Raw genomic sequence first — 27,427 nt, forward strand, 5'->3', positions numbered from 1 at the left:
AGGAAGGAGATGCGTTCTGTGTCCTAGAGTTGAATGTACTTTGGTGCGAAAAGTGCAAATCAATCCCAGAACAACAGCAAAGACCCTTGTGAAGATGCTGGAGGAAACGGGTACAAACGTATCTATATCCACAGTAAAATGAGTCCTATACCGCCATAACCTGAAAGGCCGCTCAGCAAGGAGAAAGCCACTGTTCCAAAACCGCCATAAAAAAGCCAGACTACGGTTTGCAACTGCACATGGGGACAAAGATCGTACTTTCTAGAGAAATGTCCTCTGGTCTGATGAAACAAAAATAGAACTCTTTGGCCATAATGCCCATTGTTATGTTTGGAGGAAAAAGGGGGAGGCTAGCAAGCCGAAGAACACCATCCCAACTGTGAAGCACGGGGGTGGCAGCATCATGTTGTGGGGGTGCTTTGCTGCAGGAGGGACTGGTGCACTTCACAAAATAGATGAAATCATGAGGAAGTTAAAGTGTGCGGGTTTATTGAAGCAGCATCTCAAGACATCAGTCAGGAATTTAAAGCTTGATCGCAAATGGGTCTTCCAAATGGAAAATGACCCAAAGCATACTTCCAAAGTTGTGGCAAAATGGCTTAAGGACAACAAAGTCAAGGTATTGGAGTGGGCATCACAAAGCCCTGACCTCAATCCTATAGAACATTTGGGGGCAGAACTGAAAGTGTGTGTGAGCAAGGAGGCCTACAAGCCTGACTCAGTTTCACCAGCTCTGTCACGAGGAATGGGCCAAAGTTCGCCCAACTTACTGTGGAAGGCTTCCCAAAATGTTTGACCCAAGTTTAAATTGTTTAAGGCAATGCTACCAAATACTAATTGAGTATATTGTTCTGTAAACTGATGAAAGCAATAAAAGCTGAAATAAATAATTATATTATTCTGACATTTCACATTCCTAAAATAAAGTGGTGATCCTAACTGACCTAAGATAGGGAATTTTTACTAGGATTAAATGGCAGGAACTGTAACTGAGTTTAAATGTATTTGGCTAAGGTGTATGTAAACTTCTGACTTCAACTGTACATTCTTCAAACCAAACAGGCATTGTCAGAGATTTGTCATTTGAGATCACAACTCCACTGGGTTTACAGTGTCACACAGGGCACTAGTGATTAGCCCCATAACCGGCCTCTGGTATGTTGAGCACAGTGAATGAGCCCCCAGGGCCTAATTACAAGACAGGAAACACAGGCTGGTCAGTGGGACAAACTCATTTGACACTAACCCAGGGTCCTTCGAGGCTAAGCCTAGCAGTGCCTGGCACACAACCGATCGGTGTTGTATCCTAAAGAGGCCATTAGATTCTCTCACACATACTGCATTTTTTTAAAGTCTAAAGCCCAGAAAAGTAAGCCACCCACAGTTAGCCAGAAGAGGGGTATGTGTGTAGTTGAGTTTTTTTGGAGTAGCTATTGACAGAGACCAGAGAAAATAGGTTATATCGCCTACATTTCTACAGGCTGATTGCCGTTGTCAAGCCTTGAAATGTGATGGGGTAATAAAAGGCAGAATAGTAACACACTTACTCAAGCCCTACATCAGGTAGACTTAACCTTTAGGGCTGACACTGTCCTGTTGGTAAAGAGCTGACCCTGAGCACTGTGACTGAGCTGAGTGGGTGTGGGGTATGCTGGAGGTGGGTCAGATGGAAGAGGATAGCAGTAAAATTACAAGAGACTTAGGACAAGGATTTAGCTGAAGCAGCAAGTCTGCTAGTGGTGCTGAGAGGTATACAGGTTGAGTGAGTCACATTGGCAGGATCGTCTGGCCAGGGGCTGTTGAGGTACTTTATCAGTCTCCATTAAAGCGAAAGTGTAGGCCTGTAGGGAGAGGCAACATTTACAGCAAACGCTTGGCATGTTTCTTATAACACAAGCAGTAGTGCAAGTGACCGGTACTTCATTAAAATGAAGCAGAGAAATATCTTGATGCAATTCATATACACTTGTCAGGTCAATAGAATGTGTGTGTAACCCCTGCCATCCCATAGTGTTTGTTTGGATAATGGTCCACACTTATAAAGGTTTTGTTTTCCTCTCTCCCATGTCATCTCTATGGGATGCATGCATCCATGACTGATCTTTTTGTCTCACCGAGAGCTGCAATGCAAACTTAATGCAGCTGACTCATAGTGTTATCTGTCAGGCAAACAGACACCGTGTCAGTGTGAATGAAGGAAATATACCTCAGTGGGGGAAAAACAGAAGTCCCTTTGACGTCAGGCACTCCATTTTTATCATGCGTCTTTAAATGATGGAAATGCCCAGAAAGTGTCTCACTGCGGTTGCTATGGAGATAACCTACCATAGTACAAGCCAGTAATAAAAATAGATGTGTTGTACAAATCGTATGCTAATATCACCCGGTGGAAGATTTGTCACTTTAATGTCGTGATAAACACATCAATTGGATTGTCCACTAGACATTCATTTGTTTCTGTTTTGCTCTTTAAAGAGACTTTGGCAGCTCTGGACACAACATCAAAACAACCACACAAAGGAGCTTAGCTCTAATCCTGCCCTCAGTGAAACGTCACAGCTGTTTTTCTGCCTCGCCTAAGCGGTTCATTTATTGCAAAACAGCCCTCTGTTACTGTCCTATGATACAAGGACTAGCGGACTAGCGAACGTTTTATTCTGTCAACTGTGTACCTCTAACTGAGCTGATGCCTCTGTTTACTACATTGTTTATTTTTATTCCCTTGTCCACAAAATCCAATGAGGGAGAAAACAACAGCAGACATCAAGGGTAGTTCCTGCCCACTGCCTGGGGGTGAGCTCTTCAAAAGTCCTCATATAATCTGGAGCAGGCCTTCTTAGCCTGTTAAAATGATTCCAATCTCAGGCCTGGGGCTAGTTACAGTGCTACAGTATCTTTTTATAGGCAGTTGTGTGCTGGGCTGATCTGAGACGAGCTGATGGAGGCAGATTGCTAGAACCACAGTTATATCATGACGACTATCTGCGGTTTAGGGAGACATGGGTCAACACAGTGTGGCTCAAGGGATACTTCAGTATTTTGGCAATGAGGCCCTTTATCTACTTCCCCAGAGTCAGATGAACTCGTGGATACCATTTTTATGTCTCTGTGTCCAGAACGAAGGAAATTCGATGTAATTTCGCACGCCAATGCTAACTAGGTCTATGGGTATCGCCTAGCCTTTTGAGACATGACACTGATCGGAGGGTGTGTTTTGGGCTCCCGAGTGGTGCAGCGGTCTAAGGCACTGCATCTCAGTGCAAGAGGAGTCACTACAGTCTCTGGTTCGAAACCAGGCTGTATCACATCCGGACGTGATTGTGAGTCCCATAGGGCGGCGCACAACTGGCCCAGCGTCGGCCGGTGTAGGCAGTCATTGTAAATAAGAATTTGTTCTTGACTGACTTGCCTAGTTAAATAAAGTCACCAATATTGTTTTGCACCAAACAATTTATGCATTTTTAGGCTGCATTTTGTACATGAAATATGAACCAATCATACATTCCATTTTCAAGTTGATCCACAAGTACAGTTTGTAACAACTGCTCCACATCATCACTGGAATGTCAGAGATGTTGTGAAGGAAGGTGTGACTACAGGTTATGTTATGAATACAGTACTTCCTGTTTCACTGGTGTTAACTGATTGGAACATACAAATGCAATCCTTATTATGGGTTGTTCAATGAAAGTATTGTCGGAAGGAGACCTATTTTGGAGGGGAATTCAGAGGCTATCATTTCAGGGATATTAATTGGCAATTTTTGGTTGGTACTTTGCACAATAGATTTGACTACAGGACTTAGGCAAATGTGTTAGTTTGCGTGCAGTCCGAGGAACGTTTGGTTCAGTATATTTATTAGTGAGGTAAATGTCAACACCAGATTCATTTAGTTAGGCATATGCTTGACTCTCAGTCTATCCAATAATTGCAAGATTCAAGGAAGTACTAAATGTGGTGGGTGCTAAAGTCTGTCAAATACTGTCTACATCAGGGATCATCAACTAGATTCAGCTGCTGGGCGTTTAAAAAAAATATATATATTTCTTGAGCGGCTGGGCGGGGTGCCGGAACATAATTACAAATAATTTGTAGACTGTAAATTGACTGCAAGAAGCTCAAAGAGATATGTTTGACTAAAACATAATCATTTCAAACCTTACATTTGCATATGACTTACGTGTCTCTTTCTTGTGTGGGAATACTTGAACAGATTTCTTATTGAAATAATCTTCAGCTGGTTTGGCGGTGTTTTTACAGTCTTATGTTCAACAATGTAAATAAAACAAGTAGAGAATTTGGCGCCGGGCCACAAGTTGGGGATCCCTGATCTACACAGTCACGAGGATTGTGGTTAAATGAAGCTACGTGCTGTAGTTTTCCTCTTAGATTGGCACCAGCATATCCAGTGAACTACAGAACGGTGGTATGCCATTTAGTATGTATCTGAGAGGAGTGAGTGAAAAACGAACAGCACGACATTTGTAGTAATGAATCAAATAAATCATCCTCATCCAACAAGGTTTCAAATTGCCTTCCTCACACTACTGCTACACATTTGAGCTATGTTTGGGAGACAGACCCACTTTAATATACAATCATCTCCTAATAGATTTCTGTGAATTCTGATTACCAAAAAAATTGTGACCACGTGCAGCTTAGTCATTTATGTGTGACACTGAGAATAGAATAAATGTCATGAAAATAGATATTACAGAAAAAAATATTTTTTACTTTCAAAGTCGCTACTGGTGCGTGTATTGAAAAAAACAAAATCAAAAGGTAAGAACCAGAGACTAAATGGTGATCAAAGAAATGTCACCATGTCTACAATATCACCCAGTGGATAGACAATATGTTAATCATACATCCCACACCAGGATGCCTACCTGCCATGACCGACTTATGTCTATGCTGATCTTTTGCTTTGTAAATCAAGCAATATTGGGTCCAATAGCATCACAAACAGTGCCAGAAACATTCATTCGGATAAACTGATAAAACAGGTAATTGAACTAGAGTTCACAAAATTAACTCATTTTAAACTGAGGCTCCCTCTGTCCCCCCTCCCCCAAAGCTGTAAAATATCTTAAATATAAACCAACTTAGTGAATACCATTGCAGTTTAACACCTTTATTTCTTCTATTTTTTTTTTATGTCTTCACTATACTATGAAATAACACATCGAATCATGTAGTAACCAAAACACTGTTTTAAAGAATGTGTCAAAGCAGCCACCCTTTGCCTTGATGACAGCTTTGCACACCCGTGGCATTCTCTCAAACAGCTTCATGTGGTAGTCACCTGGAATGCATTTCAATTAACAGGTGTGCCTTAAGTTAATTTGTGGAATTTCTTTCTGTCTTAATGCATTTGAGCCAATCAGCTGTGTTGTGACAAGGTAGGGGTGGTAAACAGAAGATAGCCCTATTTGCCATATTATGGCAAGAGCAGCTCAAATAAGCAAACAAACGACAGTCTATTATTACTTTGACTGACCTTCACGTCTTAATCTGGAAAATGTAACGAACTTGGAAAGTATCTTCAAGTGCACTCGTAAAAATCATTTAACGCTATGATGAAACTGGCTCTCATGAGAACTACCACAGGAAAGGAAGACCCAGAGCTACCTCTGCTGCAGAGGATACGTTTGAGTTAACTCCACCTTAGATTGCAGCCCAAATAAATGCTTCACAGAGTTCAAGTAACAGATACATCTCAACATCAACTCTTCAGAGGAGACTGTGTGAGTCAGGCCTTCATGGTCGAAATCCTGCAAAGAAACCACATCTAAAGGAAACCAATAAGAACAAGAGACTTGTTTGGGCCAGGAAACACAAGCAATGGATATTAGAAGGGTGGAAATCTCTCCGTTGGTCTGATGAATCCAAATTTGAGATTTTTGGTTCCAACCGCTGTTTCTTTGTGAGATGCAGAGTAGGTGAACAGATCTCTGCATGTGTGGTTCCCACCGTGAAGCATGGAGGAGGAGGTGTGGGGGTGCTTTGCTGGTGGCACTGTCTAGGGTGGCTACTTTGAAGAATCTAAAATATATTTTGATTTGTTTAATAACACACATGATTCCACATGTATTATTTCATAGTGTTGATGTCTTCACTATTATTCTACAGTGTCGAAAATAGTAAAATAAAGAAAAAACCTTGAATGATTTAGGTGTATCAACTTTTGGCTTGGACTTGTATATTGACTTAGGGGGTTGAATACTTATCTAATCAAGATACTGTATATTAGTGTTTATTTTTAATCTTTTTAAAAGAATCTTCCACTTTGACATTAGAGTATCTTGTGTAGACCGGTAAAAAATAATACATTTTAACACAAAATGTGGAAAAAGTCAAGGGGTGTGAGTTCTTTCTGAAGGCATTGTATATGAATAGATTTTATTTAAAGTTATTCAAGTATAAATTACCAAAGTTACCATATTACCTGTTAATTATTAAAGTTTCTGGTAACTTCAGTAAATTACTGGTAGCTTTGCAACTCTAGCTACGCATCTTGGACACTTAATATAGCACTGCCATTGGCCCATCCCATTCTTCACACTCTCTCCCTCAGATCATCACCATGAGGAGGGATGAGACCCAGAGCACCAGTCATTAGACAGGAGGAGAAAGGACTTGACTTTACTTGACCAGAGGCAATGGCACTGGATTATACTCATCAGAGAGAAAGCCTCACAGGCAATTAGGAGAAATATGTAGTCATTTAACTGAGCATACAAAAGATAATTATCATTAGTCTTCTTTACCATAAAGACTCAGGTATTTTACAGAATACAAACATACATATTGTGCCCTGTGGTGTTCGACACTGGAATACTAATTATCACTATTATAAAGACAATTCTGGTTGTGATAATTAAGACCTATTGAACTAATCTTAAAAACATAGGTTTAGTGTTATAATCACACAAGTAAGATGGAGCCTGCTAGTGATGAATTAAGGAGATAGAAAGCCCATTGAAGATATTTTGTTAGTGTGAGCACAGAATTTCAGTGATTGACTGCTTTGCAGATGCAGACGGCTGGTGACTAAGCGCTGACGTCTCACATGATGAGTCACCCCGACTCCACGTCCTCACTGACGGAGGGGGGCCCCCGTGGCGCTGGCTGCTCTGCCATGAGTATACCTCTCTGGCTCCCTGCCTCCCACTTCACACTGTACTGCCAGAGACACACAAACAGCTCACATCACTGGGTCATTCTCTGCATGTTGACTGTGTCTGCATATAGACTCTAGTGTGTGACACAGTCAACATGCTATAGCTATTAAATACAGACCAGAGTGCCAGGACTTGCCCAGAGCTCCTACTGTGTGTATGTGCGTGTTTTTCTGTGTCGCTCTCTCTTGCTAGCAACAGCTGGTCACACACTTTCCCATCTGCTTCCACTATAATGGTGCTACAAACAGAAAAGTCATGTAGTGGGTGTGTTTATGAGTTGCCCAGCAACTACGCGTCTGTTATCACAAAAGGGTCTAGCTTAGGGCAGATTATGAGAAGGGAGCATTCTGGGGAGGGGGTTGATAGCCATGCCTTAAATTATATGTAAGAGTATAATAACAGTTGACATGGGTGGACCACAAATTAGGAGAGAAGCAGGGTGGCCCTGGAGTGAAAGAGTCCCAGAAACTAAGTCTGTTAAACACTTACTATGTATGAAGAATAACAAGGTGGATGGAAACCAGCTATGAACACAGAGGAACGGTAGAGCATACATGTCCTCTCGTTACACGCTTTAGGTGTCTTGGCCTTAATCAATACACAGACATATCGCAATTACTTTTCAAGTGCTAAAGGGTGTAGCACTTCGGGGCTAGCTAGTCTGTGCGGACCTCTCTCACTCTTCTTAACTTTTGTGCAAGAGTAGAAGTGTATTTTGCGATTTAAGAAAACAGTTCAAAAGCAACAGGGAGGAAAAAAAATCTAACACCCTCAAGTTTCAAATCATTATTTATATCCCCCAGAGCCCAGACATCCCCCAGCCTCAACCATAGTGGAGAATGTCTGGGGTCCTGATACATATTCATCTGTGCCTGGAGAGGACATCAGGTTCCTGTGGATGTGGCAGATTTGATCCTGGCGCCTCATGTGCTCCTCTATTCTCTGCCATGCACCAGTAATCTCCTTCCCTTATTGGCTATGCGTTGGGGAGAGAACGGCTCAGAGAGGCGAGGAGGAGCAGGTAGCTAGGCTTGATTAGAGGTGGAGTGCTACCTCACGTGTGCACCTCCGCGTGTTTCCTATGCATGTCGCTCTCAATGATGCACCGCCACATGGCCGTGTAGACCCAACATGCTGGGGCGAGTGTAACAATGATGCACCGCCACATGGCCGTGTAGACCCAACATGCTGGGGCGAGTGTAACAATGATGCACCGCCACATGGCCGTGTAGACCCAACATGCTGGGGCGAGTGTAACAATGATGCACCGCCACATGGCCGTGTAGACCCAACATGCTGGGGCGAGTGTAACAATGATGCACCGCCACATGGCCGTGTAGACCCAACATGCTGGGGCGAGTGTAACAATGATGCACCGCCACATGGCCGTGTAGACCCAACATGCTGGGGCGAGTGTAACAATGATGCACCGCCACATGGCCGTGTAGACCCAACATACTGGGGCGAGTGTAACAATGATGCACCGCCACATGGCCGTGTAGACCCAACATACTGGGGCGAGTGTAACAATGATGCACCGCCACATGGCCGTGTAGACCCAACATACTGGGGCGAGTGTAACAATGATGCACCGCCACATGGCCGTGTAGACCCAACATACTGGGGCGAGTGTAACAATGGACTAAAAAAGGGCTTTCAATAACTGAAGCAGAAAAATAATCTCTTTATGCTTCAGTCGAAAACAGCTTGTTTTGATACTGTGGACTGCCTATCTCTAACTGGCTATTAAACTGTGAAGATAAAGGGGAGGGTTTATTTAACAGTGGGTCAGCAGGAGAGCAGCAGACTGTCTATCTCCTTTATCTGGCACCCATCCAGACAATACTATACTTTAACAATGTAAAACAGCTTAATAGCAGAGCATGTTTATATTACGAGAAACAAGCAATTATTTTAATGGTACTGTGAAGGATTCATGTGACATACTTTCAAAATGACCCCAGCTCTTACTATCATAACATCGTGGCTGAAAAAGCAAGGTCTAAACTAAAGAATCATCAATATATCATGTTGCCATTTTAACAGCAACAATTAAACTGTGTCGGTTGTCTGATGCAGGCACAAGTGAATACGTTTTGGTCAGTCAAGCACAAAACAGCTTAACTTAGAACCCTCACTAACTTGGAAAACTCTTCTCACAGAAACTGAACTACCTTGAGAGATTCCACTCACTGAGATTTAGTATCCCAGTAAATATCCTCTCACCACAGATTCCAGAAATAAAGAGCAGAAGTTGACCTGTTCCAAGGCAGTATCGTATTACAATGTGGGCTGTGTCAATGGGAGCGATAAGTGTGGGGTTTGCTGCTAGCAAGAAGTCTAAAAGATAAACATTCAGCGAGCACATGCAGAGGTCACACACAGCCTGACAGCAGACATTTGTTGTTGCAATGCATGCAGGTCAACCAAACAACTAGCCTTGACGAAAACAAAAGTAAAAGGGGTATAAAAACCAGGGATGCAACTTTCACCGGGGACATGGAGACATGTCCCCCCACATTTTGAAATTGCATTTTTGTCCCCCCCAAGTTATAGCATTGGAATGTGATACAGAATGAGGCAACGGTGTGCAAATGCCTCCAAGAGGTCAGGTAGGGAGTTTGGAGTCATTAAAACTCGTTTTTCAACCACTCCACAAATGTCTTGTGAACAAACTATAGTTTTGGCAAGTCGGCTAGGACATCTACTTTGTGCAAGACAAGTAATATTTCCAACAATTGTTACAGACAGATTATTTCACTTATAATTCACTGTATCACAATTACAGTGGGTCAGAAGGTTACGTACACTGAGTTGACTGTGCCTTTAAACAACTTGGAAAATTCCAGAAAGTGATGTCAAGGCTTTAGAAGATTCTGATAGGCTAATTGACATCATTTGAGTCAATTGGAGGTGTACCTGTGGATGTATTTCAAGGCCTACCTTCACACTCAATGCCTCTTTGCTTGACATCATGGGAAAATCAAAAGAAATCAGCCAAGACCTCAGAAAAATTATTGTAGACCTCCACAAGTCTGGTTCATCCTTGGGAGCAATTTTCAAACGCCTGAAGCTACCACGTTCATCTGTACAAACAATAGCATGCAAGTATAAACACCATGGGACACGCAGCCGTCATACCGCTCAGGAAGGAGACACGTTCTGTCTCCTAGAGATGAACGTACTTTGGTGCTTAAAGTGCAAATCAAACCCAGAACAACAGCAAAGGACCTTGTGAAGATGCTGGAGGAAAGTATCCATATCCACAGTAAAACAAGTCCTATTTCGACATAACCTGAAAGGCCGCTCAGCAAGGAAGAAGCCACTGCTCCAAAACCGCCATAAAAAATCCAGACTATGGTTTGCAACTGCACATGGGGACAAAGATCGTACTTTTTGGAGAAATGTCCTATGGCCTGATGAAACAAAAATAGAACTGTTTGTCTATAATGATCATCGTTAGGTTTGGAGGAAAAAGGGGGAGGCTTGCAAGCCGAAGAACACCATCCCAACCATGGATTACAGGGGTGGCAACATCATGTTGTGGGGCTGCTTTGCTGCAGGAGGGACTGGTGCACTTCACAAAATAGATGGCATCATGAGGGTGGAAAATGATGTGGATATATTAATGCAACATCTCAAGACATCAGTCAGGAAGTTAAAGATTGGTCGCAAATGGGTCTTCCAAATGGACAATGACCCCAAGCATACTTCCAAAGTTGTGACAAAATGGCTTAAGGACAACAAAGTCAAGGTATTGGAGTGGCCATCACAAAGCCCTGACATCAATCCTACAGAAAATGTGTGGGCAGAACTGAAAAAGCATGTGCAAGCAAACCTGACTCAGTTACACCAGCTCTGTCACGAGGAATGGGACAAAATTCACCCAACTCATTGTGGGAAGCTTGTGGAAGGCTACCCAAAACGTTTGACCCAAGTTAAACAATTTAAAGGTGACGCTACCAAATACTAATTGAGTGTATGTAAACTACTGACCCACTGGGAATGTGATGAAAGAAATAACAGCTGAAATAAATCATTCTCTCTCTTATTATTCTGACATTTCACATTCTTAAAATAAAGTGGTGATCCTAACTGACTGGGGATTTTTTACTCTGATTAAATGTCAGGAATTGTGAAAAACTGAGTTTAAATGTATTTGGCTAAGGTGTATGTAAACTTCCGACTTCAACTGTGTATATATAAATATGTGTGTGTATATATTCCCCCCCACTTCTAAAACCAAAGTTGCGCCCCTGATAAACTTAATGTATATTTTATTAATTCTAATAGTGTTCTATATTCCCCTCACTAAACCTGTTATATTTGAGTCTTGCTGCTGACCTGAAGACTGTACAGATATAATATTGCGTGTGTGTGTGTGTGTGTGTGTGTGTGTGTGTGTGTGTGTGTGTGTGTGTGTTGTCTGTGCTAAACAGCATGCTCCTGCTGCATGACAGCTGGGTGTGGCCTCTTGTCTGCCTGCTGCTCCTATGCCAGGAAAACTACAAACACAGTCCTAAAATTCTAACTTCTCAAATATTTGACTGCACATACACACAAGTTCAATTTCAGGTTTCCTGAAAAATCATGCTACAATAATTCTAGGCCGTCAATGAATGACGTCACCTCATACAAGGCCATTTTCAGCAGAAAATGATCCACCCTACTCCCTGTCTTTAGTCATTGCCCCTATTGACCACGGTTTAGCTTGCTAAACCCTTCTGAACATGTTTAATTCTGTTTGTAAAACTGGTTTATTATTTTAAGTCATCCATGATGGCTCGGGTGGTGTCAGAACTTGATTTTGACCCTGGTAGTGTAGTTGTTGATGTCACGATGGGGAGTGAGTCACACTCTATCTTGGGTTCAGAGAGCCTCTCCTCGATCACACGTTCCCCTCTGTGGTCAGCCCTGTTTACGCATCTCTGGGATGATGCATCTCTGGGATGATGCGTCACGGCAGACAGCTCATTTAATCTAATGGGCCTTTCTGCCAGACACACGTACACATACATGCACACGCATGCAGGAACGTTTATAAGCAGACCATTTCCGTGAGAGATTTACTGTAGTACACTATTCCAATACATATCCTCTTACCAGTGTTCCAAACGTAAAGCAGAAGTATGTTCTGGGTCATATCATTTTACAATCACACTGGGTTGAGCATAAGACAGACACACACACACACATTCACACAAATACATACATGGACAAACACACACTCAGAGCATTGCTTCTCCACTGCACCAAGTTAGTATTACAGTGTAAGTACCAAAGGTGAATTAATGTTGTGAATGAATGTTTTACCAAATGTGACTATTACTGGCTGTACTTGTGGCTATGGATTTGAAAAACTACTACCGTTCAAATCTTGGGACTAGACCCAATTGGACAGCTGAGTCTATTGTTATTAATGCCAGAGAACAAGCTGTGGCCAGTTCTTTTCTCCTGTTGTTCTGGTCTTTCTCAAAGCTTGGGAAAGGATGGGAGTCACCAGGGCTGGATGTGTCGATTCATATCTCTGTTGCAAACAGACTTTCACACAAAGTGGGTGTGGGTGTGTGTCATATGCCGTGTGTGTGTATGTGTCATATGACAATTGGAAATTCTACATTTTCATTGGGAATAGCAACACCCACAGATACCCTCACTCATTAGACAAGTCATTCATCACAACCCAGAGTTCATGCCCTCTCACATGGTGGTGGTTTGTGGCTCACGTTGTCCGCATCCTCTCTTTTCTTTCTTTTCTAAGAATGTCACTGTTACGTTAAGTAGGTACATTCTCTGCTGGATGTTGGTGTGTCTCAGAAGTGATATGAGGAATAAATACACAGTGAATAAGTGTCAAAATAACATGTCTATATACAGGGAGTACCAGTGCTGAGTCGATGTGCAGAGGTACGAGGTAATAACATGTCTATATACAGGGAGTACCAGTGCGGAGTCGATGTGCAGAGGTACGAGGTAATAACATGTCTATATACAGGGAGTACCAGTGCCGAGTCGATGTGCAGAGGTACGAGGAAATAACATGTCTATATACAGGGAGTACCAGTGCCGAGTCGATGTGCAGAGAGGTAATAACATGTCTATATACAGGGAGTACCGAGGTAATAACATGTCTATATACAGGGAGTACCAGTGCTGAGTCGATGTGCAGAGGTACGAGGTAATAACATGTCTATATACAGGGAGTACCAGTGCCGAGTCGATGTGCAGAGGTACGAGGTAATAACATGTCTATATACAGGGAGTACCAGTGCCGAGTCGATGTGCAGAGGTACGAGGTAATAACATGTCTATATACAGGGAGTACCAGTGCCGAGTCGATGTGCAGAGGTACGAGGAAATAACATGTCTATATACATGGAGTACCAGTGTTGAGTCGATGTGCAGAGGTACGAGGTAATAACATGTCTATATACAGGGAGTACCAGTGCCGAGTCGATGTGCAGAGGTACGAGGAAATAACATGTCTATATACAGGGAGTACCAGTGCCGAGTCGATGTGCAGATGTACGAGGTAATAACATGTCTATATACAGGGAGTACCAGTGCTGAGTCGATGTGCAGAGGTACGAGGTAATAACATGTCTATATACAGGGAGTACCAGTGCTGAGTCGATGTGCAGAGGTACGAGGTAATAACATGTCTATATACAGGGAGTACCAGTGCGGAGTCGATGTGCAGAGGTACGAGGTAATAACATGTCTATATACAGGGAGTACCAGTGCCGAGTCGATGTGCAGAGGTACGAGGTAATAACATGTCTATATACAGGGAGTACCAGTGCCGAGTCGATGTGCAGAGGTACGAGGAAATAACATGTCTATATACAGGGAGTACCAGTGCCGAGTCGATGTGCAGAGGTACGAGGTAATAACATGTCTATATACATGGAGTACCAGTGCTGAGTCGATGTGCAGAGGTACGAGGTAATAACATGTCTATATACAGGGAGTACCAGTGCCGAGTCGATGTGCAGAGGTACGAGGAAATAACATGTCTATATACAGGGAGTACCAGTGCCGAGTCGATGTGCAGAGGTAGGAGGTAATAACATGTCTATATACAGGGAGTACCAGTGCTGAGTCGATGTGCAGAGGTACGAGGTAATAACATGTCTATATACAGGGAGTACCAGTGCTGAGTCGATGTGCAGAGGTACGAGGTAATAACATGTCTATATACAGGGTGTACCAGTGCCGAGTCGTTGTGCAGAGGTACGAGATAATAACATGTCTATATACAGGGAGTACCAGTGCCGAGTCTATGTGCAGAGGTACGAGGTAATAACATGTCTATATACAGGGAGTACCAGTGCCGAGTCGATGTGCAGAGGTACGAGGTAATAACATGTCTATATACAGGGTGTACCAGTGCCGAGTCGATGTGCAGAGGTACGAGGTAATAACATGTCTATATACAGGGAGTACCAGTCCTGAGTCGATGTGCAGAGGTACGAGGTAATAACATGTCTATATACAGGGAGTACCAGTGCTGAGTCGATGGGCAGAGGTACGAGGTAATAACATGTCTATATACAGGGAGTACCAGTGCCGAGTCGATGTGCAGAGGTACGAGGTAATAACATGTCTATATACAGGGTGTACCAGTGCCGAGTCGATGTGCAGAGTTACGAGGTAATAACATGTCTATATACAGGGAGTACCAGTCCTGAGTCGATGTGCAGAGGTACGAGGTAATAACATGTCTATATACAGGGAGTACCAGTGCTGAGTCGATGGGCAGAGGTACGAGGTAATAACATGTCTATATACAGGGAGTACCAGTGCCGAGTCGATGTGCAGAGGTACGAGGTAATAACATGTCTATATACAGGGAGTACCAGTGCCGAGTCGATGTGCAGAGGTACGAGGTAATAACATGTCTATATACAGGGTGTACCAGTGCCGAGTCGATGTGCAGAGGTACGAGGTAATAACATGTCTATATACAGGGTGTACCAGTGCCGAGTCGATGTGCAGAGGTACGAGGTAATAACATGTCTATATACAGGGAGTACCAGTGCCGAATCGATGTGCAGAGGTACGAGGTAATAACATGTCTATATACAGGGAGTACCAGTGCCGAGTCGATGTGCAGAGGTACGAGGTAATAACATGTCTATATACAGGGAGTACCAGTGCGGAGTCGATGTGCAGAGGTACGAGGTAATAACATGTCTATATACAGGGTGTACCAGTGCCGAGTCGATGTGCAGAGGTACGAGGTAATTGAGGTAGCTATGTGTATATATAGGTAGGGGTAATGTGACTAGGCAACAGGATAGATAATAGACAGTAGCAGCAGCGTGTGTGTGTGTGTGTGTGTGTGTGTGTGTGTGTGTGTGTGTATAGAGTTAGTACAAAGAAGGGTCAATGCAGGTAGTCCGGTAGCCATTTGATTAGCTATTTAGCAGTCTTATGGATTGGGGGTAGAAGCTGGGCAGGTTCCAGATTTGGTGCACGTGTACCGCTCGCCCCTGCATTTCCTGTTGTCCACGATCAGCTCCTTTTTGTCTTGTTGACATTGAGACACTGCACTGCCAGGTTTCTGAACTTATCCCTTTAGGCTGCTTCATCGTCGCTGTGATCAGTCCTGTCACCATCACGTCGCCAGCCAACTTGGTGTTGGAGTCGTGCGAGGCCTTGCAGTCATGGATGAACACTGAGTACAGGAGGAGACTAAACACACACCCCTGAGGGGCTCCCATGTTAATGGTCAGCGTGGCGGATGTGTTGTTGCCTACCATCATCACCTGGGGGCGGCCTGGATCCAGTTGCAGAGGTAGGTGTTCAATCCCAGGGTCCTGACCTTGGTGATGAGCTTGGAGGGGACTATGATGTTGAATGCTAAGCTGTAATCAATAAACAGCATTCTTACATAGGTATTCCTCTTGTCCAAGTGGGTGAGGGCAGTGTGGATATGTTGGGGCGGTATGCAAATTGGAGTGGTATGCAAATTACCTGTGTTTTCTGGATAAATAAAGAAACGGAACAGAATGTATAATTTTCTTATCTTCCAAATGAGACGATTCAGCAAATAGACACTATCAAACCATTATGCTTACTGTGGGTGGCACTTTAAACAACTAACTGACCAATCAATGCTATTTAACCATGCCTCAAGGTAGGTAAACATTCAACCTATAGATGAACACCCCCAAACTTAAGGATAATGGCAAGGAGAAGTAATCAACATTTTAAAATGAATAGATTTGGTAGATAGTATTTCATTATTTTGACATCCCCACATTACAATTGGAAGAGAAAACTCTTAACGTAGCCTATTAACTAGAAAGGTAACACATTTTCACTAAGAGCAGCTGTTTAGCTGGTTAAACTAAGATTCGCAATGTGTTGGCAAAAATGTATGTCCAAGTCAAGAATGCTTACCAGCAGCCAGCGGCACTTACCAAACTGGTAGCATTCTCACGGATGCTTTCTGAAAGCCTATGTCAGATATTAGAAATAATATATTATCCTCTTTTCTACTGTAGGTATGTAATTTAAAATATATGTATTCTGTTGTTGCTAGTGATATTCATAAAAACATCTTACAAAAATGATTCCCTTATTTTATATACAGTACCAGTCAAAAGTTTGGACACAGCTACCCATTTAAGGGTTATTCTTTATTTTTTACCATTTTCTACATTGTAGAATAATAGTGAAGACAAACTATGAAATAACACATATGGAATCATGTAGTAACCAAAAAAGTGTTAAACAAATCCAAATATATTTTAGACTCTTCAAAGTAGCCACCCTTTGCCTTTGACAGCTTTACACACTCTTGGCATTCTCTCAACCAGCTTCATGAGAAATGCTTTTCCAACAGTCTTGAAGGAGTTCCCACATATGCGGAGCACTTGTAGGCTGTTTTTCCTTCACTCTGGAGGCCAGCTCATCTGATGGACCACTTCATCACTGCCCTTCTTGGTCAAATAGCTTTTACACAGCCTGGAGGCGTATTGGGTCATTGTCCTGTTGAAAAACAAATAATAGCCACCCTTAACGCAAACCAGATGGGATGGCGTATCGCTGCAGAATGCCTTGGTAGCCATGCTGGTTAAGTGCGCCTTGAATTCTAAATAAATCACAGACCGTGTCACCAGCAAAGCATCCCCTACACCATCACACCTCCTCCTCCATGCTTCACGGTGGGAACCACACATGCGGAGATCATAGGTTCACCTTCTCCGCGTCTCACAAAGACACGGCGGTTAGAACCAAACATTTCAAATTTGGACTCATCAGACCAAAAGATAGATTTCCAGATGTCCATTGCTTGTGTTTCTTGGCTCAAGCAAGTCTCTTCTTCTTATTGATGTCCTTTTTAGTAATGTTTTTTTTTTTTGCAGCAATTTGACCATGAAGGCCTGATTCACGCAGTCCCCTCTGAACAGATGATGTTGAGATGTGTCTGTTACTTGAACTCTGTGAACCATTTATTTGGGCTGCAATTCCTGAGGCCGATAACTCTAATGAAAGTATCCTTTGCAGCAGAGGTAACTCTGGGTCTTCCTTTCTTGTGGCGGTCCTCATGAGAGCCAGTTTCATCATAGCTTGATGGTTTTTGCGACTGCACTTGAATAAACTTTCCAAGTTCTTGAAATGTTCCTGATTGACTGACATTCATGTCTTAAAGTAATGGTGGACTGTCATTTCTCTTTCCTTATTTGAGCTGTTCTTGCCATAATATGGACTTGGTATTTTACCAAATAGGGCTATCTTCTGTATACCAACCCTACCTTGTCACAACATAACTGATTGGCTCTAATGCATTAAAAAGGAAAGAAATTCCTCAAATTCACTTTGAAGGCACACCTGTTAATTGAAATGCATTCCAGGTGACTACCTCATGAAGCTGGGTGAGAGAATGCCAAACGTGTACAAAGCTGTTAAGGCAAAAAAGTGGCTACTTTGAAGAATCTCAAATATAAAATAGATTGATTTGTTTAACACTTTTCCTTAAGTTATACAATGTAGAAAATAGTAAAAATACATAAAAACCCTTGCATGATTAGGAGTGTCCAAATTTTTTGACTGGTACTGTATATTTACAATACATGACCAAAAGTATATAGAAACCTGCTCATCGAACATCTCATTCCAAAATCATGGCCATTAATATGGAGTTGGTCCCCCCTTTGCTGCTATAACAGCCTCCACTACTCTGGGAAGGCTTTTCACTACATGTTGGAACATTGCTGCTGGGACTTGATTCCATTCAACCACAAGAGCATTAGTGAGGTTGAGCACTCACGTTCCAATTCATCCCAAAAGTGTTCGATGTGGTTGAGGTCAGGGCTCTGTGCAGGTCAGTCAAGTTCTTCCACACCGATCTTGACAAAACATTTCTGTATGGACCTTGCATTGTGCACAGGGGAATTGTCATGCTGAAACAGGAAAGGGCCTTCCCCAAACTGTTGCCACAATGTTGGTGGCACATAACTGTCAAGAATGTCATTGTATGCTATAGCGTTAAGATTTCACTTCACTGGAACTAAGGGGCCTAGCCCGAACTACGAAAAACAGCCTCAGACCATTATTCTTCCTCCACCACACTTTAAGGTTGGCACTATGCATTGGGGCAGGGAGCTTTCTCCTGGCATCCGACAAACCCAGATTAATCCGTCGGACTGCCAGATTTATCACACCCAGATTGAAAGCATTTCCACTGCTCCAATGAAGGCGAGCTTTACCCCACTCCAGCCGACGCCTTGCATGATCTTACACTTGTGCGCGGCTGCCCAGCCATGGAAACATATTTCATGAAGTTCCCAATGAACAGTTATTGTGCTGACGTTGCTTGCAGAGGCAGTTTGGAACTCAGTAGTGAGTGTTGCAACAGAGGACATGTAGTGTATATTATTTTGCCAGACCCCCTGAAGTACCTCTGCAGACCCCTAGGTTGCCGCAGACCCCCGGTTGAATACCCCTGCTCTAGGGAACACTAGTCAGAACCAATTGAACAAGGTTAGAAAAATCAGTGGGAAGGAAGGTCATTGGAGAAAGCCAGGAAGCCCTCAGTGACATCTATAAAAAACGAGTGAGGAAGAAGGGGGAACAAATAGCCTTGGACATTACACACACACTCCATGACCAGTATAGCGGCAGGGTAGCCTAGTGGCAGGGTAGCCTAGTGGTTAGAGCGTTGGACTAGTAACCGAAAGGTTGCAAGTTCAAATCCCCGAGCTGACAAGGTACAAATCTGTTGTTCTGCCCCTGAACAGGCAGTTAATCCACTGTTCATAGGCTGTCATTGAAAATAAGAATTTGTTCTTAACTGACTTGCCTAGTAAAAAAAAGGTTAAAAAAATATATATCAAAAAAATAGGCCCCTACCCTCCAGTTGCAGAAGTATATCTCTGGCATACAAGTTTAAGAGGGCAGTTTCTAGTTTTGTGCCAACATTCATCAAACTCCTGAACTTTTTAAGTTCTTATTCTTATTTGTATATACAGTACACTGAGTGTACAAAATATTAAAAACACCTTCCTAATAATGAGTTGCACCCCCCCATCCCCTCTACCTTTTTCCCTCAAAACAGCCTCAATTTGTCAGCGAATGGACCCTAGGTGTCGAAAGCATTCCACCCGGATGCTGGACCATGTTGACCAATGTTTCCCACAGTTGTGTCAAGTTGGCTGGATGTCCTTTGGGTGGTGGACCATTCTTGATACACACAGGAAACTGTTGAGCATGAAAAACCCAGCAGCTTTGCAGTTCTTCAAACAAATGTGCCTGGCACCTACTACCATAACCCATTCAAATGCACTTGACTCTTTTTGTCTTGCCCATTCACCCTCTGAATGGCACACATACACAATCCGTCTCAATCGTCTCAAGGCTTAAAAAGGATTCTTTACACTGTCTCCTCCCCTTCATCTAAACTGATTGAAGTGGATTTAATAAGTGACATCACCTGGATTCACCTAGTCAGTCTATGTCAAATCAAATTCAAATCAAATTTATTTATATAGCCCTTCGTACATCAGCTGATATCTCAAAGTGCTGTACAGAAACCCAGCCTAAAACCCCAAACAGCAAACAATGCAGGTGTAAAAGCACGGAAAGATGTCATGGAAAGATGTCCATAATGTTTTCTACATTCAGTGTATATCGTCCGTGATTGTATAGATTGCTTGTTTTTGTCTTCTATGCCGCTATGTTGTCAGGAAATACAAGTTATTTGAATTGAAATGGATAGAATTCATCACCCTTTGGCTATTATACAGCGCCTTAAATCCGACTTTGGTTTGACTATTGACCAAGCCCTCTGAGGTGTGTTAATTATTAGAATGTTTGTGTTATTAGAATTATTAGAATATGTCCCAATATCCTAGAAAATAAACACCGCTCTCTCTAACATGCATCATTAACATTGCTTTCATCTCTGCCAAGAAAACAAATATCTGCCAAAAATGATACTAGAGTCCCTGCTGGGACATAAGGTTCTATTGAATAGGACTTTCTAAAAACAACTTCCGCTCGCAATCCTGACACAGTGTAACCCTTTTTTCTAGTACAAAAGTTATATTAAAGTTAGGAATTCATAGTGTTTTGTACAGATGTCAAATAACATAGGTGTCAAGTAGTCAGGCAGGACCCCAAATGAATTGTATAAACTTTCCTAATATTTGCAAAGACTACATTCATCCTGCATAACCCTTGCACATCACAACAGCTGTCAGTGCACATGTTTTATGTTGTTGACTTTGGGTCAATGAGGAGCTGAGGGGTGTTGCCCCCCCCCCCAGGACTTTCCGACTGTGTTGGTCTTGGCCCTGAGCACAGATCCACAGATGTTGCTCTCCATGGGTTTATGATTAGGATGTGGTGAATGACAGAGTCCAGTCTGTATCTCCCTGGAAATACTTGGATGCTTTTGGCGTATGTTACTTGTGTCAGAGATGGCTATGATGATGGAGTCACTTCTTTATTGCCTTGTTCCATGGCTCATTCCTGGCAACACAAACGTCACTGTGCTTTACACTTGATTTATCCCGTAAACCTTTCACCAGCCTGTCTGAGATATCGAACCAGGTAAATTGTTGCTCATGGAGACCGTTCCAGGGGTTTCATTGGCCACATCCTAACATACTGTAACATCATCAGTCAAATAATCCTAACAGACCAAGTATTTTAGGATCAGATGCAGCAGCAAACCCACAACACGCCACGGTGCATCCCTACCAGCAAATCAGCGGGGCAGCAAAATGTTCAGACAAATAGCTGTGAAGTGCTCTCAGCAGAGACAGTGCCGCTGTCTGCAACAGGCGACCAACAGTTTCAATCAATGTATCCATTAGAGGATGGGGAGAGGGCAATGACATTATTTTGCATGCTATTTAAAATCAAATAAAAAGTAGTTGTTATTCCATCTTTATATATCAGTGGTATTACTGTCTTTGAATCACATTATGGTATAAAAAGCACCGTACAAACGGCACCTTGTTTAATTTATGTCACTCCTTTTGTAATATTTTACTGTCTCTCTGAGACACCACTAGCTGTCTTTCATTGTTGGACATCACAACAGGGAGAAGTTACTTAAACAGCTTTGTCACCACCCTTTTAGGAGCTGGCATGGTGCCCAGGAGGACTACCTCAGGGGAAGGGCTAAATTTGACTCCACAGTACACAGCCTTAACCAGATGCAGCAAAACAATCATTAACTGAGCTCCTGCCTGCTTGCTTGCCTGGCCTCTCTAGCTCTCTCTGTCTACACACAGACCAGGTGACTCACCTCAGGAACAGACCAGGGGACTCACCTCAGGAACAGACAGAGGTAGAGATTTTCCTCAGAGGATCACCTTCCTTTCACCCCTCTCTCTGCTAAAACAGAATTGAACAACTACTTTCTAGAGCTCCACAAACTCAATACTAACAAGACCTCACACATAGAATAGGACCACACATGGAGGCCAAGACGTGCACTGCATGCTCATCACACTGCATCAGGCTCCGGCAAGAAATGAAAGAGCACACAGACGCATGCCACAGTCGGAGGACTCCCTTTCCCCCTGGATCCTCTGAAACAGCTATATTTTGGGATGTAAACTCTAAAATGCAAATAGAGTGCAACGGATAACTCTTTGCATATAGGACAGCTGTATTATCTTCATGCTGTGTTGTCCAAAAACATTGTCACATCTTGATTAGCTCCATTGGGTTGAATGTCAACATCCAGAGGAAGATCCTAAACAACATGACTTGGTAATCTGTGTGGGAGATTATACATGTTGTGTGACATGACACTCTATTCATGAGCTTTATCCAGTTTTGTTTACCTGTTAGAAACACACCGTTATGTGCCTGTGCATGAACAACATTAATGTATACTTTTGAAAAAGGTAGCATGACATACGGCAAATATCTGAATTTACGGCTGGTGAACTGCTTAAAAAAATATATATATATATATATTTTGCAAATCAAGTGGTAATTTGCAGAGTAAGGATCACGTTACAGCAGCATGTTGAAGTAAACATTGCATGTGAAGTATCATTGTGTCAGAACCACAGGTGTCAATGTGTTAAATTCTATGCATGCAATGGCTCATTAACGGGGCATGGGTTGTAAATCCAAGCCATTGGCTGTCATTTGAGTGGTGTCTTTACCATAGGGTGGGAGGGAGGGTAGAGGCCTCTAGCCATGTGTGAATGGTCTTTGGAGGGGGCCATCTGCTCCGGGTTGTGGTTCATTAGTCAGGCTACTTGGGACCGCCACACTCTGATCAACAGGTACAATAGGACTCAGTTCCTTAGTGTGATGATATATGTCACATTACTTTTTTTAAATGAGGGGTGATAGATGGCCAAATCAATTTTGGGGTTTTTACACCCTCACCCCCATAACACAACCTCCTTCTAGATCGGAGGAGGGGCAGGACTCAAGTTTAATTTAACCAATATCTTCGTTTTGTTAGTGTTGTGATTGTGTCTTTGCCCTACAGTGGTGCTGTGGATCATGAATGTGTTTTTCTCCCAGCGGTGTTTACCTTCCCAGAAGTCCATAGGTGTACTGTGAATCTGCCAGCAGTAATGTGATCTCGTCCTGCTGCATGGCTATGGCACACTCCTCCAGGGCCTGTGTGTCAAACAGCACTGTATTATCCACAGATCTCTCACTGTTAATACTTTATTTGCACACATTAGATAATAATTATGAAAATCTATTAATGAAGAGTGATTAACTTACCTCAAATGTCTAGTGTTACGATGGCATACATTGAAACCTTATAGCCACATAGAATACCAATACATAACTTACAATGCTGTTGTGTTGTGGCTATACTGCAACCTATACTGTATATATCACATGTAGATTCTCTGAAGGAGCAGGCCAACCCTGTGTTATGTTTAGCAGGTGCAGGTGTGTGTGTGACAGGGTGGAGGACAGGTGTGCTGGAACCTGTCCTGTCGTCAGTCAGAATGTCTGTAGGGCCCACCTGGTTTACATCTCCCTCTCCGATGACGAACACCAGTTTAGGGTCCTTCTCCACCACAGTCCTGTCCTCCAGCACTCCCTGCATTTTGACTGTGACCTCCTGACCCCAGGCTGGGTGCTCAGCTTGCTGTGGGCCAGGTACCAGCACCTTCTTCCTCAACAGCCGATCATCTGGGGAAAGGAGGGAGCGAGGGATGGACAGACAGTGGGGGAGAGAAAAAGGGAGGAAGGAGGTTGGGGGTTAATCTGCTTGTTGTTGATCAACAGACACTTGGAGACAAAACAACTATTAGGAAAGGGCATAATGTTGTGTAATAACGTTTCAGAAGCCATTACATGCCAGTGTTTGACTAAATAGAATAGAATTTGACTAAATAGAATTAAATGAATTACATAGACAATACCCCACATAACTTCCAATGTCTGTAGAATTTGTTGGCAAGCAAATTACAGGCAGTGCCACAGTAATTGACAAACAATAGAACAAAAATGTTTACCATGAGCGCAATATTGCTTCAACAACCATTTCAATATTTCATCATTCATAAAAAACTTTGACGTGACAGTATTGATTGAGTATCATACCTGTGATGTTCTCCCAGTCCTCAGCCAGGAACAGCTCCTCGAAGCTGGAGGAGGTCCACTGCACCATCTCATGGTCTGGGAAGAGAACCTCCTCCGAGTTCTCTCTGTCCTCCACAGACTCTGTCTCACTGAACCGCACTGTCTTCACAAAACTGGGGGTCTTCAGCTTCCTCTCTTCCACACAGGGGATCTCTGTAATCTCAGACAGCTGGTTTAACGTAGTGCCCTCCTTCCCTCCACCCTGGCTGTCTATTCTGGGGTCTCCCTCCCCATGGGGTTCCTTGTCTTCCTGCTGAAGCCCATGGGACAGTTCCTTCTCCTCCTGACTTTCATTGTCACCAGGGCCTGTGTAGGCCTTCTTCAACACTGGCTCATTGGTCTCCACCACCCGCTTCTCTTGCATTCCAGGGCAGGGTTCTGTCTCCATCTCACTACAGGGAGCAAGGGACACCATCTGTGAAAGCCTCCCAAAGAGATGATCCTTCTCCACCTATCTCTCCCAACACTGCCTGCCTGGCTGGTTGGTTCTGTAGTGTGGAAGCAGTTGCTCGGTCTAGTTACAGCTGAGATGTGCCTTCATCCATTAGAGACAGTCTGTAGTTTTTATGAAAACCAAACATTCACATAAACTGTTGTTAAATCCAATTTAAAAACATCCATAACTAGACTGAATCCCGGTTGCATCAATAGATTTTACCAGTGCCTTGTTTTATCAACTAGAGCTATACACAGTCTCACCTTAACCTCCTCTCAATCCTGTTACTCCTTGATAGCCTACATATTCCAGAGAGTTAGGAGCAACAAGAAATTATCAATGCAAAGAAATTGTACAACACAACGAAGCACACTCGGTCAGCAGGCTTGCGTGACTGTAATCTGTAGGATTAGGAGAGCAACATCTAATCTGGCAGAACGTCTGTAAGCTTCTTAATGACTTCATCGCGCTGCCCCATAATGCAGTTTCCATGAATGCTTTCCACCAATAAGATCTTAGGGACTGCTGTCTTGGACGTAGTTCTGTCTTATTCTGTGGCGCGAGATCTTATTTTCCCTTTTTAAGTAGTCGAGTGTTAAGAGAGAGACCCAACGTTCCTAGGATGGCCCTGATGACCTATGTGAGACATTGAGTGCTAGATTGAGTCGAGTGGATTTCCCTTTATATATTAATAATCAACAATGTATGCACTTCCACACCTTTTAATCCTGTTATACGTTTGAAGGGGGAAACAATCACAGCAACATGTGTGTGGCACAAACTAGATATTATTATCATCTGATGTGATCTGAGGGTAATACATTTCTGAAAAGCGAACAGGTTTTTCTAGGTTTACCACATACTTTCTGTGGAACAGGAGCCAGTAAGCAACACTTTCAAGACAAGACAGGCCTCAGTACTATAATGACTACACACTGTGTCTCATAGAGTGTATTAGCTTAATAACTCATTGAATTGCAAATTCAACCAAGATCAGAATATACGACCACAACCCATGTAATCATAAACCATCCCTCAATTCAAAATGCACTCACAATTTAAATGAAAACAGCTTTGGTTTTTAAACAGTGACACAAACATAATGTTTTTACGTTCGTGATTTTGGAGTGTCTGTCAGGTATCCCCTGGCACTGTGTCAACATAATATAAAGTATTTGTTATCTTAACAAGGATACATGAACTGAGGTCTTGCATTCATTTTATACAGTTATTGCATTTTCTTGTTTGAGTTTGTGTGTGTGTGTGTGTGTGTGTGTGTGTGTGTGTGTGTGTGTCATTGTTGTTTCTGGTCATGTCGCAACAGGAAAAGGGAACCAAAAGTACTGTCATACCTAAACTAAATATACTTGACTAAAGGGAAAATGAGCTTTGCAGTGAATGCTATGGTTATTTACCTGAAATGGGTATTGGGATAGACAGGATTACACTTGTCTTGTTTATCAATTATGTATAGACTGATTTAAGAACGATGCATATTATCTGCATAGAAAATATCAAAATAATGTTAGATTAATTAATTTAGCATCCAATGGGGAAATTATTTTCTGATTTAAATTAAATGCAATAAAGGTCATTTCCAATACAAAGTATCTACTTTTTGCTGTATGAATTCAAAATGATTTGTGAGTATTATGTATTTTAGTTTGTGTAGAAACGCAACATGAACAAGGCTTTCTAATTGCACCTACATATGGTTTAATGATCCCGCTCTGTTTTATCCCCAACCCCCTTAATACTGTAGCACTGCAAAACAGCTTAGAGCCATTTACTGAAAATACCCTTATTAGACTAATACACAGCTGAGCAAGAGCCACACTTGCATTCTACAATTCCGTAATACCATCACTTGAGAGTTTGGATTTGGGTTGTTAAATCTCCTGAGGTATATTGTCCCACATAGTAGCTACAACCGACAAGAACATTCACAGTGATAATCTCTGGGGTCTGAATTCATTATCTCCTCTCACATTATTGCCAAAGACAACATACTGCACTAGGCTATGTACTGTACATTTGCTGTGAGGCATGTGTTGTTGATAGTCTGGTCCAGATAGTCATAGAGAACCTCGACTGGCCATATGACAAGTAAAAATACTCCATTAGTGCTGTGATAGATCTCCTTAACCACTGCCCAAGCATCTTGTCTGTTAGGGATTACACCTTTTAATTAACCCAAATGTCCTAGTTTTTCATCACTGTCTGTTTCACCTTATCTGTCTAGGAGCAGGGGATCGGCCCAGCTGATCAACGGACCATAGGCTATTTTTGTAGTAGTTGAAAAAAAAAGATATAATAATGTTTTTATTTGTTATGACCCCAGGGCTGTAGAATGAATTAGAACATTGGTTATAAACATAGTTATCTGTATTAGGCTACACAAAAAGGAGATTATATGATATATTTCACTTTATGCAATATAGTAATAACAATGATTATGATTCATATTCACAATAGAAGCATAACAAAACAAAAAAATCTGTCACAAGCAATTCTTCAATATGTTTTTCCCTCTCATTTAGTAGAAAACAACTGAGAAGGATTATTATGCAAACATGTTGTATGACATTGTTATTATAATATCAAAACAAAGACATTCAAAGACATGCAAATTAACAATTTGTGTGTCGTGTGTGTGTGTGTGTGTGTGTGTGTGTGTGTGTGTGTGTGTGTGTGTGTGTGTGTGTGACGTGAA

The 27,427-nt window shown here is 42.4% G+C and overlaps 1 protein-coding gene across 5 annotated transcripts in view; it reads right to left on the minus strand.

Moving 5' to 3' along the window:
- The window catches only part of LOC115109442 (peptidyl-prolyl cis-trans isomerase FKBP8-like), a 52,154-nt gene that overhangs the window by 23,498 nt on the left and 1,229 nt on the right, over nt 1–27,427 (minus strand). For 2 of the 5 annotated variants that reach the window (XM_029634337.2, XM_029634335.2), the window contains 3 exons: nt 24,240–24,670; nt 23,656–23,825; nt 23,206–23,294 (listed from right to left, as the gene is read on the minus strand). In XM_029634337.2, coding sequence (XP_029490197.2) covers nt 23,206–23,294; nt 23,656–23,825; nt 24,240–24,666 — 686 coding nt within the window. In that variant the 5' untranslated portion in view covers nt 24,667–24,670. Of the gene's footprint in view, nt 1–23,205; nt 23,295–23,655; nt 23,826–24,239; nt 26,226–27,427 lie in introns of those variants that run through there. The other 3 variants (XM_029634334.2, XM_065009759.1, XM_029634333.2) reach the window with 3 other exon arrangements.

This window comes from Oncorhynchus nerka, linkage group LG25 (genome assembly GCF_034236695.1).
Source record: "Oncorhynchus nerka isolate Pitt River linkage group LG25, Oner_Uvic_2.0, whole genome shotgun sequence".
NCBI classification, from domain to species: domain Eukaryota; kingdom Metazoa; phylum Chordata; class Actinopteri; order Salmoniformes; family Salmonidae; genus Oncorhynchus; species Oncorhynchus nerka.